Source organism: Varroa destructor, unplaced genomic scaffold (assembly GCF_002443255.2).
Source record: "Varroa destructor unplaced genomic scaffold, Vdes_3.0 BEIS01000001.1, whole genome shotgun sequence".
NCBI classification, from domain to species: Eukaryota; Metazoa; Arthropoda; class Arachnida; order Mesostigmata; family Varroidae; genus Varroa; species Varroa destructor.
In genome coordinates, this window is record NW_019211454.1 from 27,330,063 (window position 1) to 27,349,115 (window position 19,053).

The window sequence follows — 19,053 nt, forward strand, 5'->3', positions numbered from 1 at the left end:
TTTAAGGTGCAAACAAATTTAGTTTGGTTGAAAAATAAATAGGATAAATCAGCCACTTCCGGTGTAACTATTTCTTTGATAGCGTAGTGGATGATGTCCTTGCCCGCGAAACGTGGGGATACGTGGCCTTGTAGGTTCAAGTCCAAGGACAAACATAGTTCTTCCAGAGCTGAAAGCCAGTCGTGTAAAGTAATGGCTAACGTAGTGCTTAAGTAGTGAACGTAAAACATGATATAGCTTACGATGTAGCCACGTATAACTTCTAGTAATTTGTGAATGAGTTAGTTTATGATTTTTCAAATTGTATGTGACTGAACATATTCCCTATGACTATCATATATAGATATGTGCCAATGTTGATATTTCTATACGCCGAAACTTTTGTCCGTATCGTTTGCATGTTTTCAAGCGTGTTGATGATTTCTCGTTATCGAGCAACTGCGAAAAAATAATCATAACTTAACCCCACAGTTGTAAGTATGGAAACGATATACAGGTAAATGGCTACTAGTATAAGTAACCAATATAAGATGAACTGGAGAGTAAGTGTAAACTATGACTCGAGAATAACGATTGGTTTCGAAGCTTTTAGCAAATATTGAGCTCACAAAGCAAATAAGCTATTGGTCGTCAATGACGCGTTCAACCAGGCGTGTGGCCGCCTGGTTGAAGGGAAGGGGGTCTGCTCACTTAGATAGATATAAAAAACAGGCCAACAATTCCAGGCCGCATCATGCCAGTACAATTACATGCCCATTATGCGCGTTTTTCAAGGTAAAAAGTGGAGTGCCTTTGATACCAGCAGACGAGCGTTCAATACCAGAAACGCATAACTTAGTGAAAGGAGGCGGCGGATCAACGAAGGTTCTCCCCAGCATGAAAAAGGACAAAACGTCAAGACACTCAAGTAAAACGAACTCGGCTATTGATACTCGCCTTGGCAAATGGGGTGATTTCGAAGAGACTGTTAAATCGGCTTACCTTAAATCAGCGCAGAGTAATCGCAAGAGGGATATGGACGACTTTGATGAATCAAGTGAACATATTATCCCAGAGGCATTAACAGAGTTTATTGAAGACAGGGAAAAAAAAAGAAAAAAGTGAGCCCTTTTTGCAGAGGTTCCGAAGGCTACCGGTACGCTTTTAGATGTGTCCGTGTTAGTGGATCAGCGAGTAAAAATAGAGACACTTGCATCTTGCCGGTTCGCTTAGAGTTTCGATGTATTGTAGGGAATCTAAAACTTATATAACATGGCTCTGCCCTTGTGTAATCAAAGAATGATGGAGTGGAGTGGCTATTCAGTGTAAACAGTTTGTTAGCATAAAACAATTTCGAAATACAGCATTCGTGATAGTCAGCATCGTCTTCCAAGAGCTACTTGAGAGATAGAACTCCATATTGAGTCGCTGCATACGTCTAGTGGTGCACCCGTATTTGTGTTCACGCTATGGTTACGCTACCAAAAGCGCTATGAATGCTACACAGAAATATAAAATCATTATTTTTTTTAAGGGTTATACGTTTGTCCAATTTTTCTTTCCTGAGAGCGCTTAGCCGCAAAAATTCACAATTGACCGAGCACGTTAAACCAATGTCTATGCAGGTTAGGTTAGTGTCCTGCCAAGAAAATCAATGTATGTTTACAGTCAGTAAAAGATGGGTTTCGCTTTTTTCCCCAGGTTGCGGAGTTTCTGTTGATCTGTCTTCAGAGTTCATCTGAGCTTCCACGCATGTGGCGATTTTCTTCGTGATTATTCGTTGCGACCAGTTGACCGTGCCTGTTAAAACAAGACGAGCCGAATCAAGCTGGTGAAAACCCTTCCATAATTCAAGAACGGCATCGCTCACCTGTGTAGCAATGTACTCGAACTCTCGAAAACAGAAGTAAAATAGACCACTGAAAATATCGTTTACTGATTTGTGGGCCAAAATACTTTTACGTCAAGTAAAATTTAAAGGGAAGAAAAAAGCTTGTATTTCATAAACGAATTAGTTCATCTATAAAACTGAGAACGTAGAACAAAAATAGCTGGTTAACAGTTATCGTACGTTCACTTTGTGAGGATTGCGAGAGATTGGGGGTTAGTTAACTGCCTGAAAAGCCTTTAAATATTTTTAGGGTGGAGCAATTTCGAATTTTGGCTCCACCTGTAAAGGAAAATATACCTACTGTAATCATAGGAACAATTTCTATTACCATATAACCTCGTAAGGTGAAGTAATATGCACGTTTATCTTCATGTAAATATACACACATAATTTAATAAACGTGCATATTAATTAAGAGTTTATATAATGGTGGGAGTTGTTATTGGGAACGGTGAAGTTACGTAATTTCCCTATGTCTTTTCCGGGGCTTTTCCATGTATATATATTTGTATATATACGAAATACTGCTGGACACCATATATATCTGGGGCTACTTGGAGGTCAAATTCACAACTTTAAAGCTATTTATGATTGGAGTCACTACGTAAGATGTACTTTTGCTTACCGTTTGCATACTGAAGCCAGCGGTGCGGGGGCTTTTTGAAGGTGCTGTGTAAATACTTGATTCGCATTAATATATACAGCATCGTGATGATGGATGGAGTTCTCCTGAGAGAATCGATAACAAGATTCGTTAGGCTACATACAGTATGACTTACATTCCTCGATCTAAGCCGTCATTAAAACGCGGCGATAAATCGTGTACCATAGTCAAACAAGCACACTGCACCGTTGTCAGTCCTTGGGTGTTTGAAGTAAAGAATTCGAGATCTCTCGTGACATCGACCATTTTTTTTGGGCAATTTTATCTCGTAATAAAGAATGCCCCTAATATCGAATTCCAGTATAGGCAAGTATCAGCTTATCATGATCTTACCCAATCCTTTTATGGTGAAGATCCATATCTTATTTGTTGCGTCGATGTGCCTCAGGCTAGTGTTTTTTTTGGCAGATCGCCTCTAGCGTTTCTGAAAAACCCGTTGCTCATTCCTTGTCTTCAGCGTTTTTCTTAGGATTTAATAACACGCGCTTCGAATGATACGATACTAAGCCGATCATGAACGCGTTGTTCAAACGCTCCTATGAGCACTGTAAAATTGTTTTTCTATTTGCAGCCTTGAGGTGTAATCACCTTTGTGGTTTTTAAACTATTGCACTGGTAACAAACAATTTTGCTAGAGGCCTTCTAGTCAGGTGTTTTCGGCATTCTTTAATATATTCCATCGGAACTTCCGCCGAGAAGTACTCACTCGGCGCACGACGCTTTCTAAGCAATGTATAATGCACGAATTCACACACATATATGTATGTCGGATTATTGGATTATATATATATATATATATATATATAGATTGAATTATATTTAAAATAAAACAAACATTTTGCTATATTTTAAAATAATATCACTAAACCAAGTATGCATTATTTTGATTGGTGACCTTCTGCCATTTTTTTTCGAGTAACAGCTTAATCCCATTATCATGGATTCACTGTGGTTTCTGGGTAGAAAGTCGTGGCAAGTAATTTTTACATTCTTACATTTGACCTAATTAACTCAATGAAGGGAGTTCTGTAGAAACCGAAATGGACACCACTAATTTTGTGGTGCAAGATGCAGGGCATATGGGTGATGCGTTGAAATTTACCACCCAACTTCTTTTTATTCTCGCCGGGCGGCTAAAGACATATGTGGTATGGCGTTATCATAAACGAAGACGACGCCTTGTCCGCTTGTTACATCCGATCAACTCTTTCAATGGCTGATTGTATTCTTGCTATGTGTTGACGGTAGATGTCTGAATTAGTCGTCGATTTACCAGGCGGCGGCATTTCATAGATCACACATATGGTCACTTTTATTGAACTTCGCTACAAATTGTGAAGCATTTATTTGCACAATATTGTTGTATATACTGTCCTTTTGATCATCCACGAATAGCTACCGTAGAAATGGCCTAATTCCGTGACGTTTCTGTAGAATTTCGCGGACGGAGATACGATAAAGTAAATCCTTTTGCATCGATTCGTGTAGTACTCAGACATCGAGCTTTTCTTTCTACAGCACGTTTTCCTGAGATTGAGAGAAAGCTGTCTAATAGTGGTTGTTCATTAACGATATCATGTCTACCACACATACGGATCTTGTTCAATTTTACAATAATTTCATCGATTTTTTTGGCTGACTCCGCTAGCGTGTCGAGCGACCGCGAGCGGGGTCAGCCAATAGCATGTTGAGTCTACTATCCGCTAGCCTTGTAGGTGCCAAGTAGCGCTGCGTGATTCATTGGATTATTTACCATTAACTTACGCAAGCAGTTGTCCATTGTTTGCATTCTGATCGTAATGGCCAGCGTCGGTGCTAGCCATGGTGCAGCCATTCGAGTATCTTCCAAGCGGCTACGACCTTCGGAGAGTACCAATAATATTGCGATCTTGCGACAGGATGTAGCGGCTGGCCGCCTTCTTTGTGGCTGTGCATCGTCACCGACGGTGTTGGCGCACTTGTCTCCGTTTAGATCTCGATAAAATATACGGCCGCTTGTTTTTCGTACGGCGTACGTTTGGTCTCTCGTTAGCTAAACCTTCTTCCATTCTCTTGAATGAAAATAACATCGGAAACCACGCGTTCGTTCCCTTAGGCTTTGGACTTCGAGAACTGAACCGAGCCATTATTTCCCCAATCTGCGAACATATGCTATAGCCGATAGGAAAGTGCTGTACAATTTGTTGGACGCCTATAAGTCCATACGTTTTCCCAGAGTAGTAAGACGTAATCGCGGCTTGCGTAATCCGCAATAACGTTGCGTTCCCTTTCATGGCCCGTTTATAAGTACATGCTTCTATGGCGGGCATCAGCAAGAGCTTGGCATCCGAGATGGTCTTGTGCTATACCAACGCATCGAATCTAGATGCTTTTAGCGTTGACGTACTCCATAGCGCACTTAGAAACTTAATATGTTTCGCACATTGGTCGCTAACTTCGCCAAGAACTCGGATTGAACGATACAGGGATGCTTTCCATCGTCGCATGCAAACTTCAAGAGGCCGCTTCAGTCATGCGGCCATGCTACAGTGACATTGTTTACGAAGCCTTGACATGGCAGTACTCTTTGACTCATTCTAGGAACTTCTTAAACTTAAAGGGTTACGAGACACGTTCTAGCACGAAACTTATTTAATGTGAATCTGTAAAGGTCTTCATCACTTCTTCGGGCTCGAGCATGATATATTTCTGCTGCGTGAGGCGGTGAAACGCGCAGCAACCGTTCAAACAAACTCGAGTTCTAGCCTTTAACTTTCGCGTGGCTGCATTATCTACAGCGGATCCAAACTACTGTAGGGTTGCGCCTTAAAGAAGTCTATCGGCAAGTTCGAGTAGGCGCTCATACAACGAGCCTTGGACATTTGCCGTTACCCATAGCGTCTATAGGCCCCGAGCAGTTAGGGAACCGTCGATTCGACAGTAACGCTATCCTCTACGCTTTATGATAAAACTGTTTACTACAACCCTTAAAGTATGAAACTGCGACCTGAAAAACATCCACTAGCAATAGATCAATAAATAATAGCATTCAAGGTACACAATTTAACTTGATGCATTACCCTCGATAAAAGCAATTTGCTTTCAGTTTGTTTTGAAAACATACAGCTTTTGAACCGCGATTTTTTAATTTTTCTTCTGGTTTTAAAAAGTATACAGCTATAAAAGGCGCCTAGTAGAAATAGTCAATAAGGAAACCCTTAAAACTAATCGATAAGGAAACTATGGGTTCTTATTACACCTAAATAGTGTAAATAACCTATATATCCTAGTTTTCAACCTCTTCTTTTCTTAGCTTACCTGCTCAACGTCTGAACGTGTCTCTTTAACACCTTTTGCTAAGATGTAAACGTTTGCTTTGTAGAATGCAAATAAAATTTCTGTACTATCCTGATACATTGAGTTCCTTAACAAAGATGAACATTTTTATAGGTAAGGGTGTCCTTCAGCAATTTCTAAGTCCCAACAATTAATAGAATCTACACAGGAGGATGTTTTTTCAGTTTTTTGTAATAATAAGGAAAATCGACAATAGACTTATCTATCTTCATTGAGACGTTTAGATCAAACACTTATAATAATTTTTTGCAGCGACCAATTTTGGTGAAGTAACGTAACCTTTTGTTTAAATAAATGTTTTTATTTTAAATTAATTTTTCTCATTTCGATTAAAGATTGGGTAAAGCTAATTTTTCTGCTTGGATGCCTTCAACTGATTCACACTCCGTGTGAGGTCAAATTTTACGATGAAACTACTAAACCGTCCTGGTTAGAGAAGTACACTTATATTTATTGAGGAACAACCTATTTTTGGATTCTGTATTTTGCATATCCAACAATTAAATTATTTCAGACAAGTTCAACTACTTCCGTGGAGAACGATACCAAAATCGAGTTGAATCTATAACCATCACTAGTCAAAACAAGTTGAAAAGTTCACAACAACTATATATCCAGTAGCTTAATATGCAGCGCAACACAGCGGATGTTAAACTTATAAATTTTACCTGACCCACCTTAAAATTGAGTAGGCCCCTGACCATTCTAGTAAATGGCCACCATTATGCGGCCACCATTGTCGTAGAAGGACATAGCCACGATTGTATACATTTGAAAGTTAGCGGGAGATTTTATTCGCGGCAGTTCTCTGTTGCCAAGTATTTCTCCCTTAAACACAACGACTATCTTCATTTTTGCCATTCGTCCCAACCAGAAACGCTCGCCATGTCTCAGTGTGCGAACCTGTACATTTCACAGAGGATGGCCAATATCAACATAGTGCCAGTCGATCGCTATGATGATGCATTTATTCAATCGACGCTCCGTGAAGGCCTTCCACTAAGATCTTCTGAAGCATGTTGAAGCTTTTTTTAATTTTCGCACACAGAAAATTTTCAAGTACACTACATACGATGACCATTCTGATCCGGTTAACAAACTAGGATCGATCATGCGCTTACATATGTATTTATACATGCGGTCAACGCTCTTACAGGAGCTCATCACACCACTCATAACTTTTATAGGAGTTATAAGTTTGCGTAGTTTATTCACGCACAAAAACGTTGCTAATGCTAGCTTTCTATCACAGTGTCGTCGAAATAATATACCCACCTTACTGGGGTGAAAAATTAGGAGCCCCGCAAGAAAATGCTTTGAAGAACGGAAAACTCGTCTGCTCATTTTTATTCGTGTTTGCATACGCAATCATGTGAAGGGACTCTTATCAGATTAATATGAGGAGTCTATGCATAACTAACGAATCCCGCGTCGGGCCTGGCAAGAAACATGCACTTTATAAACGAATGTTACGAGGGAATGAGTTATAGCCTTGTGTAAAGCGCATCTGGTTTGGGCAAGGTCTAGAGTTTATTCTTACGTGCCACCCTGCGGACGGCCTGAATGGGGGTCAAGTGTAATTGTAATAATATGTGAGCAGTACCATAGCCTGTAGAGGTGATAGACAGTATCTACTGTGTGAAAACTTACCATCATTAACGACAATGAATTCCGCGTTGAGCTGTTTGAAAACCTAATAACGGTTCCTATTTTATTCATCCGTAATTGGGATACATATATGTGTGTACGAACACGAATACCAAACACGCGTTAGATAGCGTATAGCCTGTTCCTCCGCCCTCCATTTTATATATCTTCGATTCTTAATTTAACGAAAAATGATGCGATCAAAGCCTGAAAATGTGTACTATATGAATCTATCCTTAATTTAGTTCTCTAAAAGTGTGACTATATGGTCATATGCTTTACTGTATAGGGGAAGCTAGGTTGGCTTTAAGGGCATCGTCCCTAATCCCTGAATCTGTAACATACTGTTAGACGTACAGAGTACGAGATTCTAAAGTAAATAATATTTATTGACATAGAATACATTTGAAATACGACAGTAATACGCATAACCAACATTACATGATATAAGATACGTATATGACACACTATCCCGAGACCGCTTTACGTACCAATTAGTTACTAAAAGGCCACTATACATGGAATAGTGAAATATAATAAGGTTGCTCATAATTTTCCTATTTCCCTAATTAATGAAGGGTTTGCTGTTATTGTGGATGTCTTCATTTCTTTTCCTGCGCTTTGTCATTTTTTTTCGCTTCTTCCTTCCCTGATGCGGCCATCCATTCAGAGCCTTGGGCGGCTTCCGCCCGAAAATCCGAAGACATTCTTCGAGCAAATAGGTTCCCGTCTACGGCAAGACTAGGATCTGGACAACGACTGTTGCGGTGTGCTAGGACAACTTTTCGAATCTGTCAAATGAAACATGTACATGGGTCACTTCGGGAACGTTTATTAGTTAGTACTTTGCGTCCTATAATCGTCCAGCAACTACTAATGCGGTTCATTAGCTACAACATTCACGGAATGGATGCTTTTCACTAATGGCAGATGTGCAAAAGATAGCTTGCATTGACATATTCGTACTTTTAGGGGTGGCCAAAAATTTTTGCTTGAAGAAGCTAGGAGTTGCTGGTTCAGGCCCCATGATTGACATGTGGTACACAACATACGTGAATAAGAAAACAAAGTGACTTGTATTACAAGAGGTCTAAAATGCAATCATCAGGCACAATTGGAAATGGATCAAGTGTTACTGTTGTTAGTCCGTTGAAATTTCTATATGATATTCCAATACGTATACTTAATAACGGATTGGTTCTCCACAGGACACACTTCCATTACAGGTATACTGTTATTTCAAATCACCGCACTATAGAGAAAATCCTCCACCGATTAAAGCATTAGCGATACCTAAACTGTACCATATATCCATTCTTCCTCCAATACGAGTAAATTTTGTTATCACTGTTAACTATTATTATTACTAATTGTTATCCATCGTAGTTGCCTCTTCATCTCTAAAACATCAAAGGCAGCCATTGCACCATTGATCGTCAATTTCCTTTCGTATCGACCAGTAGTGCTCTTAAACCCATAGGCACTTTCATAGGGTTTTACTTCACGAGTCTCCTCATAGCGTTTGGAAGGTGGGGCTATTCCCGCAACAGTAGTGCTATTAGCTTAAATTGTCTAATAGAAGCACTGATTCTTATAGGACATCGAGCGATTTATTCTAATGTTCTTTATGGAAAACGTAAGAAGCAAGCATTTCTTAGGGGTGTTAATCCACTTGATAATAATGTTGATTTGTGAGACGTTCGCAGGACGCCATGTTTGGACACTAGTCAGTCAAGTTCGTAGCATAAACGTAAAGTCCACTATTAGGTTCATAATGGAGTATTTTCTTCTAGGTCTTTTTACACACGTACCTCAGGATCGGTGACTTTGTCGAAGTCACAATAGTCAAAGTCCATTGTGTAGCGCGATTATTGTATCCTTTCCTTGGCGCTCACCTGCCGTAGCCTTTGGAACACTATGCTCTGCAACTGTGTAATTTACCAGTTGGCTGCCCTAAGGGCGATTATATAGGGTTACAGCGAGTGCATCCGCCAATGGCCTCCTTCCTCTTTTTCTACAACGATTCACATCCGTTCGTGCGGTCATCACTCAGTCTATAGGTTTATCTATGCAATACTGGTTGCCCACGCAGTTGCTTCTCCCCTTTTTTACGCTATTTATCATGGCCTGCCCTTTGAGCTCGAACTCGTTTTAGGGTGCTACGAACGCGTGTCATAGTTATAAGAGGCCTCGACACTATGCGTCTGGCTAATATTTTGCCCCTTTGCCACTTTTCCGACAGACGAACCGGTGACCAAATGCGCATAGACTCGCAATTGGCGAAATTTCGCGACTGTTTCCTGCGGCGTACAGAAAGCAGCGAGTAAGGAAGGACTAAGTGAAGGCAATGCAGCGATGCAGTCGCAGCGTTTGCTGATACTATGAGTGAGGCGTCGCTTTATTTTTGCTTCGCATGCGTAAGTGAGCTATTATCAGATTTCTCCCATCGAAATATGTGCGTACTATTCTATGCCGTCCACCATATACTGACATAGCGCCCCAGGTCTGATTCTATTTTAATTTATGCCTTTAACAAGTGCTCCCCTACTTAGGACGACGGCTGTTAGCGGTCGTCTATACAGTCGACCTGTGCTGCTACCACAGCGGCGACATAAGCAGTCAAGAACAACGCGCGTCATAGCTGACATTTCGTGCATGAACGTTGCGTTCTGTGAAAAAGAAGAAACAGTGTACGCTGTCCGCCATTGACGTCGTCAGAACATCTACATGAATCTCTGACCATTAAATCATTTCCCTTCGATTGTCATGCTATCATACTTTCACTGATAACGGTTCGCAATTATCCGTTGTTTGATCGCATGATTGAAGATTGAATTTACTGGCATAGTATAACATACAGTAGTATCTTCATAGGGTTCGTGCTTTGTAGCAATCTTAAGGGCGGTGAAGCTGATTAGGCTATGTAAATTAATTGATCTAGCCAGCTTGTTGGCGAATGCATGAAATTACGATTATAGCATACGCAAACCGACGAGGCTAGTTATTCTTTTTCTGTGTGTGTGTGTGTGTGTGTGTGTGTGTGTGTGTGTGTGATATTCAACAGCGTACGGTATAGTAAAAGAGACTCGGTGAGTGCCAACCTTCAGGCAGGCGCGAATTGCAGCGCCGTACATAATCCTCACATAACCTGGCCGATGTGTGCCTAATTATGTCAAACTAAGTACAGGCGAATACACTTATTTGGAGGGAGACACTTCTAGAGGTGTCCTCTTTTGTCCGGCTCGATTCGTCTCTCAAACCACATGTCGTATACAGGGTGAGTATGTAAAAAAATTGGCGAATTTAACGCGGCGTACATTTAATCAAATTAGGTTTATACTTTATTTTTATTTATTTATATTTATATTTTCGACTCGACGATGAAAACTTTTAGTTTAGAATCTTCGAGTCTCACTACCTTATCCTGCTTCATACAGTGGAAGATTCGTTCCGATGAAATTTCATACTGAAATGTATGGAAATTCATTATCGGAATGCCTGGAATATGCGAAAGCGCTGGAACACTGGTCGCTGACTCGAGCTGAGCTCAAATCTTATAGATTTGATGTTGATAAGAAACAGAATTCAAAGAACAATATTTTGAACCGAAACCCTCCCCAACTGTAGCCTTTCGGACACTTGAACTTAGCTTGCTGTCGTCTTAGCTCACGCATAACGTAGTCCCAAAAAAAAGATTACCCTAAAGGCTGCAGCTTTATTAAAACCAACTTCAGTCGAATTTCCCGCGAAGCAAGAATACAGTCGGGATTGATCGAGCTATTAACAGTTTGGCTCAATTGAGCACATTTAGGGAAATCGTAACCAGAGATTTCTTGTACTTTTACGTATTCTCTCTCTCTCTCTCGGATTTGTTTTTCAGAGAAAACAAAATGGAATAAACGGACAAACTTCAAGTTAAGATCCCCTAAACCCAACATAAAATAATTATTATTTATGACCCGTAGACGTAAAATCAACACAGATTGCGAACAAAGTACGCTATTACCTATTGACGTTTGTGGAGGGTTTCTCGGTCGGATAATAGCGGCATGACGTTTTAAACCGGGTTTCAAATGTAAATTGGCGCTCGTATTTATTGACGTATAAGAAAACCGGGTGCACGAGATAAACTTCAATTGGATTTAACACAAGAGCATGTCCCTTAATAATTCACAAGCAGATCTCTTGCGTACTAAAGTCCTCCAAATATCATGCTCCAGACTATTCTCTATTATTCTAAACTGGAGAAAATAGCGATAAGAAGAACCTTTTTATACACCCGGCAAATTTACCAATACGATTTAATTAGTCACACTGGAAAATTACGAAGAAAATTCCAAGTCAGACGTTCCACTGGTAACTCAAGCGCAAATGACATTATAGACGTTATTTCGGTACCATAGGCTAAGCAGCCATTGCTGATTTTGCAGATACCATTGACTGCATTACAACGCATAACGTATATTCACCTTTGATGGTACACGTTTAATAACATGTTCATATAACTAGCAATAAGTATCAATAATATATCAGAAAATCAAAGAGGAGCCTTAATACATACATGGCCAAAGGCACGTACATTTTAAAAAAACTTTTAAGCTCAGGGAAGAAATTCTATTAGACGAAAAAATTGGGACCAGCTACCCGCGTGGTACTTTCTATTACATATTTGTTAAACCTACTGAAGCGCCCACCATTTTGTGTACAAGCGTCTTCATTTACTTTACATACAGGCATATAAAAATGATTCTATGAAGAATTTCTCTTTACGATAAATCGAACAATTTTCACAAGTTTTGATGCTATACGCTGTTTTTCAGTGCGGTCCTCCTAAGGCTAATTAATGAACATCGTCTCTTGAAAATACCGGCATGCTTAGTAAATATTCACAGTATTAATTTACATAGAAAATAGATCTATTAGATACTTGATAGATATGGCAAATCGTACGCAGTCTCTATTGAGGATTCCGTGGAAAATTGTCCTTAGAATGTTCATTTTTATACAATAGGTAGCTTTCGTAATGCCTTGCATGACAACTGTGTGCTCCTATTCGTTAATGAACTGGGCCAGCATCTAATAAAGTGGTTCTTGTTAAATATACAGTAGCTTCCAGACAATGTATTTCGTGTATTTATGCTAGTTATGCAAATGAAGTATGATATTGATTTACCATATAGCACTCAAGCAGTTCATTGATAAAGCTAGTAAGCCATATGCTAAACAGAAGTACTACAGGATACGGCACCTATCCAATGTTTCAAAGGCTGTATCTTTTTAAAAACAACTATTGAAATGGAATTTTCCACGTGCGTTAGAAGTGTCATCCTTACTAAATATTACAGCTTTAGATCAGGTCCTGAATCGCTGATAGGCTCGATGTAAATGCTCCCTTCGAAATTCTGCGAACGCCTTCATGATAGCACGAGCAGTGAACGAGTCGATATTGCCCTATCTAAACTTGTTCAACTCTTGCTCAATAGCGCTCCATACATAGTAATCCGACGGGTTCATAATCTAGGCTGATTGGCGGCCGTATGTGTTCAACCCAGAAATTGCTTGAATTCTCATGCATCCAACCCTGCGCTAATTGTTTGGTATAAACTGGCGCACTATTATTATTGGAAGACGTGTGGTTCTTTTTCAGGTACATAAGCTATCTATAGTTGCACAGCAGTTTGTAGAATATCAGATGAGCTTTTTTAATGATGATGGGTGCACCTTTTTCCAGGAACTATGGTAACATGACGTCTCTTTCACTGAATACTACAGCCAAACTATAAACGCTGGCCAAAAACTCGTTTCCACTCAGAATAAACACATCGACTGTATTGTGAGCGAGCCAGGGACCGCTGCATCGGATTTCTGCATCGGGCACTAGAAAAATCTTGTCGAAAAAAATCGAGGATGACTTAGTGCTCAGTTGTTTAAAGAACTGAATAGAAAACAGAACTGCTTACATCTCCTTGTTTTATTATCCTCAGAAAGCATCTATCTGAGTTTTATAACAGATGACGTGTCTTTGAGGTGTCCGTAAATAATCCGTGACGTTGTACGTTCGCTTATATCGAATATCGTCTTCATCGCCCTGGTCAAAACAACAGCATCTGTCAACTATTTTCTTTGCCTTTGTGCAGTGCTGCCACCTGCTTCTGCTTCGTCCGCAGCCGCATGCCCATTTGCGGTATGGCACATTGTGGATTGGGCTTTTAAAAAAACTTCGTGATTTAGGAAGGAAGGGGGTTGTCCGGATCTTCGCTCAGATTCCGAAAACGACGTACCATTGTTCGCCATAACGAGTTTGTTGTGCACATACATCTGGTATTAAGTGTAGCGGATGAATTTACGTTAAAACAAACAGCCCGTTAAAGCTCGTTTAAGTTTAGGTTCCGTACGCGGTTGATAGACAAGAACTACAGCCGTTCTCAAAGGTAAATTGGCCGTTAAGTAGCCGAGTCAATAATTTCGGTGATTTGAATAAAATTCTGTGTTCTGCTGAAACAGTATAGAAATCGCTAGGGTCGGTTGTTAAGGCCTTAGTAAGAAAAGACCTGAAACGAATAAGGCACGCTTGAAGAAAATTGCCACTGCACACCGGTCAGAATGCTAAAGCCCGCTGTTAAATAGAATGCTGGGTTGCGACCATTCTTCAGCTCTTCCGCCATTCGACAGCTATATTAAAAAGCGGAGCCGGGCTATGAGCATCCCCGATGGCATAATACGCCATTCATTTCAGTCAAAATAGAGCCTTTATATATTTTGGCCGTGGGAGTGCAGTCGTCGAACGTAGGTGAAAGGTGCCCTTGGGCATTCCACGTCATTACGGGAAAAATTTAGCCCGTCTAAAGAAACGACTGTTAAAACAACTATAAATGTTACAGCGGCTAGATACGGACACATAGGATGCCAATCTAAGTGTTTGGAAAAAGGCTTCTGTCTGAGGGCAATAAAGTCAGCAGTCGGCTCGTTCAGCGCTATCCTGGAAGATCTACCATGTGCTTCTTCAACAAAAAAGAAGAAGCTTAGACCGTAATATTTAAAGATCCCATTAATAATGGCATCTCATTGCTCTTACTCACTTTATCTCTTGATTAGCAAAACCATTCAACACACTATCGCTTATGCCCCACACACAAAATGTGAAAAGGTCCCTTAAATAGTTGGTAATTTACCATGTGGTATCTAGCGAAATCTATAATATATTGCACCACTTCGGTATAGAAGGCCCATAAAAATAAATTTAGCACACCTGCTTCGAAACTCATTTTACTTTCTTCTTTTGCCATAAGGGCTACCGAAGTGTTTACATTACACAAAAAACTTAAACCGAAAAGGTAATCGACCGAAAAGTCAGCCTTACTATGGTATCTAACAGCCGTTGTTATGAGGAGCTGATGCATGGTATTTTACCCCCGGAACCACGTTAGTGTTGCATTAAGTGGCCTACTTCCAACACAAAACAAACATGTCGTAGATTCAAATCCAAGATTTAAATGTCTTTGCTTGGTAGTCACACAGTGCAGATGGACTATCACAGGCATAAGTTCAAGCATCTGCAGAATAGTCCTTCATGCAGTCAAAATATATTACCAAGAAAATTGTTCATGACTCATTGCAAGCGAATAAACTGGCCATTGATATGATGTATTACAAGAAACTTCACAAATAAATAGCAAATGAAAGAACTAAAGATCTTGAGACAAGTAGGTAAGACAAGCACAGCTTCCCCAACAAATCTGAACTTCTGATAATCTTTCGATCAAAGTGGGACGTATGAAGTACATTTATTCAGTGGAATTACTACCATATTCAAAACAAGCATAAAAAAAAAACGCTATCTTCATTTGACTTCAAGGATCGCACGTAAAGGGTTATGCGCGTACGCTAAAATTCCGCAAAAATAATCCACATTATCTCAACGCAAAAAAAGACCCGATGGTGCAGGGATTAGCAAATATGTGAACTTCGTTTACTAACTTTGGCATTTAAAGGAGACCACTTCACATAAAAAGAGGCCGCATTTTCAGGATGGACAGTTTTCAGGGCCTTTTTTTTTTTGTTAGAAGCAATGCTCTTGAAACTCTAGAAGGGATATTCAATTACAAAGAAGAGTTTTCCTTGAAGATCCGAATCTCCGGATATATAACTTGTAACATTTTGCATTTCTGTGAACTATAAAAATATGTCATATTGGATTCATTCGTAACCTACGATATTTCTTTTTTTTTTTTTATAGCCACTAGTTATTATTTTCTAGGAGTAGATTCACTGTACTATTTCTCTACAGCTGTTTGAAATAAAAATTTTGACCTCGCCAGTTTTACTGATAACTGGTTAAGTCCATATTGCTCTATTTATACAGAATTTTCAAAAAGGCTGAAAAATTTTGTGCCAATTCAGGCTGACCGTCGCCCTAGCTTATGTAGAACAAATTATACATCTCTTCCCCATGTGCAGAAAAACTCGATAAGATCGACACATTTACTATTCGAGGTTCTCGTCGGTATATAATTCTATATATCGCAAAATTCTTCTGATATTTGCTTTTTAAAGCACTATTAAATCTTTGTTTATTTATATAAATACTTATACTTTAGCCACTAAAACCGATTTGAATGTGTGTCAGTTTGATTCGTCCCCCCAAAAGGGTCTTACGCTGTGTCTCAGATCGATATTCTCCCGTCGAAACGAAACCCACAACCTACTAGGTCTCAGCCGCCTATGCATATACTTTTGCATTCCCTATTATATTAATATGAAGACTAGACGTTCCTTGACAAGCGGTAGCTTAATCACTCCAGTTTACGACCACTTGTAGTATACCTAATGTCTTTTTTTATTGGCCACATGGTTAAACTCAATGCTGATCAAATACTAAGTGTTTCAATATGCGTGCGTTCCTACACATGTTCATACATAATAAATTGTAAAAATGTTGGGTTTCGAGCTATAGAAATGTCCACACAGTAACAGACAGCATGTGGCATCTTTAAAAGGGAATTATCTTGTACGTATTTTGTATCTACGTGTAAACGAATCGTTGCCGCGAGCCAATGATTAGACTGAAGTGTGCGTGCCTGTGATACTGCAATGAGGACCGTGCTATTTCTCAGGGAAACGTTGTGCGGTGCTAAATTCGAATCCTCTTCTAGAGATAGCTTATTTCGTATTAGGAGCCAGCCGTCTAGAGTGACGTGCCCTTAATCATAACTCTAAGTGGTAGTGGATACAGCCTGAGATCGTCGAACAGAAAGATGGTTGACAAAGCTCTGTCGTAAATCATTTTACGAAAGTGTTGCCTCCGTGTAAATTTTCGATTTCTTCCCATTCTCCTTGTGTTAAAAATAAGTTACTCGCTTACCGAGAATTTCACTAAGAGATTCGATTTTAACTTCGCTCCTCTTTTGCTCAAAACATTGCTCGTTATCAATGTTGTAATCGAACATTTTCATAAAACACCTCTAGGCTACTTTGTAAATAGGTAAAATTTTCACTGAACAATTTATCCATATGTTCCATACATATGGATATATGTACACATCTATCGCGAACGTTGTGCGTCTGTAAACAACTATATTCAAATATTACATACGCTAGTTATACATACATATTCAGAGAAACATCACGTTCAAGAAGAAAAATTGATCAGCTGCTGCAGTAGTATAAACAACCTAAAAATGTAGCTCTTTGTGGAAAAGTAGTTATGCAATAATTTGCCTAGTGATACGATAAATGCTTGCACACCTCAAATAATTTTAAGCATAAACTCTAGTTATAGACTGATTTTTAAGCAGCACAGTGTTGTCTTTACTATGTAGCTTTCTTGCGTACAGAGACATAGGTGCATTGCTATATCTACTGTCATCTATAGGTGCACCAATACAAGATCTACCAATAAAAGTAGAAAGCAGCATATTGCTATTGTCGTTCTGAGTAGTCTTCCATCGCACAACGGAACGATAAACATAGCGTCAATTAGTACTGAGTCACCGTCACCAGGTCCCTTTAGAGATGCTGGTCAGGTTTGTAGCACCATTCACCGTTCTGCTTGATGGGCATCGAACAGCTTCATACCAATTTCAGAAACGAGAGTCTGAAGACGATAGCACGCAGCTCGCGACCTGGAAGCAACGCCTATTCATCACAACGCCGTCATGATGCTGATTGACGATGATTGGAGCGTCGACGGTTACATGGACCCCGACGCATAGACTCTACGATAGCAGGCTGGCAGCTGCATTGAATAGGTAAGCGAAGAGTCAAGCGAGGGGAAATCGTTTTGTCGTCTCGGCTCACTCACAGATACGCACACACTAAGATACCCTATGCCATTGACACGAGTATACATGCGTGCTGCATCGACGCAAGCGCACCGCGTTTCAGGCCTGCCGGCCTGCCTGCCTGCCTGCCTGCCTGCCTGCGTCGAAGAAGCCTAAGAAACAGCTACTGCGCTTACGTGCTCATGTGACACAAGATCGAAGAACTACCTCTTACTGCTAGCATCGTATATATATCAAACTCTTTATTTGGCATTTTCTAATGCAGTAGGAAGCAGGCAAATTATTTCAATAAAGGGCAACAAATTTGTAACCCTAATGCTAACTCTACTAACACCATAGTGTTGGTATATGTTACAGTTGCGACAACGACTACTTCGCTCATACATATGGGTTTATTGACTTATGTGAGAACATTATATAATACGCTTAGAAATGGCATCGAGGTGCCCCTTTTACGAATCTTTAACACCGTTGAATACGCTCTTCGCTTGAATAACTTCGCGTATCTCCTGCTGCTCAAACATATACCGTCGAAAGGCCTTTTTCAAACTGTCCGGGTCTAGCCAGTACGCGTAGTGGTTTTATACATATGTTTCTTTAAACTTCATGATCACAAGATACCGGCTCGTATTCGCCAAACAAAACACAATACACATTCAGGGAAGCAAACTTAAAATAGTTTGAGTTACACATAGGGGGTTGCTGGTATGATGAGATATCGAATGCAGCGTAGTGAACTTTTATGGTTCATACAAACACTGCTGAAGCAAAGTCTATTGATTAAGGATTGTGTAGCAATCGTACGTACCTGTCGTTTGCGCGGCTAGTTAAGCCGGGCGAAACAGGTGATGAGGAAACTGGGTTTATTGGCGCCGAGTAACGCAGGTTCACACAGCAGTGACCCGCACAACATACAGCTTATAAGTGAACTTTTGAAAAAAGAAGTATGGTTACTTCTGCACATACACAATGGGGGAGCACAATATACCTGGTTGAGAAGTTAACATCAAGTTGTTTTATAAATTGTTGTTTAATAAACCACAGATGTCCTTCGACCGAAATACTATCGAATATTTCATTTATAAATGGTGCATTTAGTTGACTGTAACGTTCTGGTGGTAGTTGCAAAACCCCAGAAGATACCATTTTACCACTGAAAAGTAATTATACATCTTATGGCTAAGATACTTTAAGTCTATGTCTATAATTCCTAACTATAAAATCTTTCGTTGTTTTGTCCTTGGAGGTCAATATAT

At 39.9% G+C, this 19,053-nt stretch overlaps 1 protein-coding gene and 1 long non-coding RNA gene across 4 annotated transcripts; both read right to left on the reverse strand.

The window, feature by feature from the left end:
* Positions 1-41: 41 nt before the first annotated feature.
* On the reverse strand, positions 42-4,536 carry LOC111253183 (uncharacterized). Of its 3 annotated transcripts, none has more exons than XM_086988123.1 (4): positions 4,299-4,536; positions 2,496-2,599; positions 1,646-1,779; positions 42-169 (listed from the first exon to the last, which is right to left on the reverse strand). In XM_086988123.1, the coding sequence occupies exons 1-4, from the start codon at positions 4,355-4,357 to the stop codon at positions 137-139; spliced, it is 330 nt and encodes a 109-aa protein (XP_086844249.1). In that variant the 5' UTR covers positions 4,358-4,536; the 3' UTR covers positions 42-136. The 3 variants fall into 3 exon arrangements, with proteins under 3 accessions (XP_086844249.1, XP_086844264.1, XP_086844258.1); XM_086988138.1 differs by lacking the exon at positions 4,299-4,536 and adding an exon at positions 2,868-4,270; XM_086988132.1 differs by lacking the exon at positions 42-169 and having other exon boundaries at positions 1,054-1,779.
* A 3,349-nt stretch (positions 4,537-7,885) lies between these two features.
* LOC147758462 (uncharacterized) lies at positions 7,886-9,489 on the reverse strand. The gene is made up of 2 exons (XR_015327167.1): positions 9,329-9,489; positions 7,886-8,308 (listed from the first exon to the last, which is right to left on the reverse strand). It is a non-coding gene; the product is annotated as an uncharacterized LOC147758462 (long non-coding RNA).
* Between the last annotated feature and the right edge of the window lie 9,564 nt (positions 9,490-19,053).

Coding starts and splice junctions, on each gene's coding strand:
- LOC111253183 (XM_086988123.1), bottom strand. CDS start 4,357: ATGGCTAGCACCGACGCTGGCCATTACGATCAGAATGCAAACAATGGA. Junction 2,600..4,298: donor AACAATGGACAACTGCTTGC/GTAAGTTAATGG, acceptor CGATTCTCTCAG/GAGAACTCCATCCATCATCA. Junction 170..1,645: donor AAACCCATCTTTTACTGACT/GTAAACATACAT, acceptor ACTGGCTTTCAG/CTCTGGAAGAACTATGTTTG.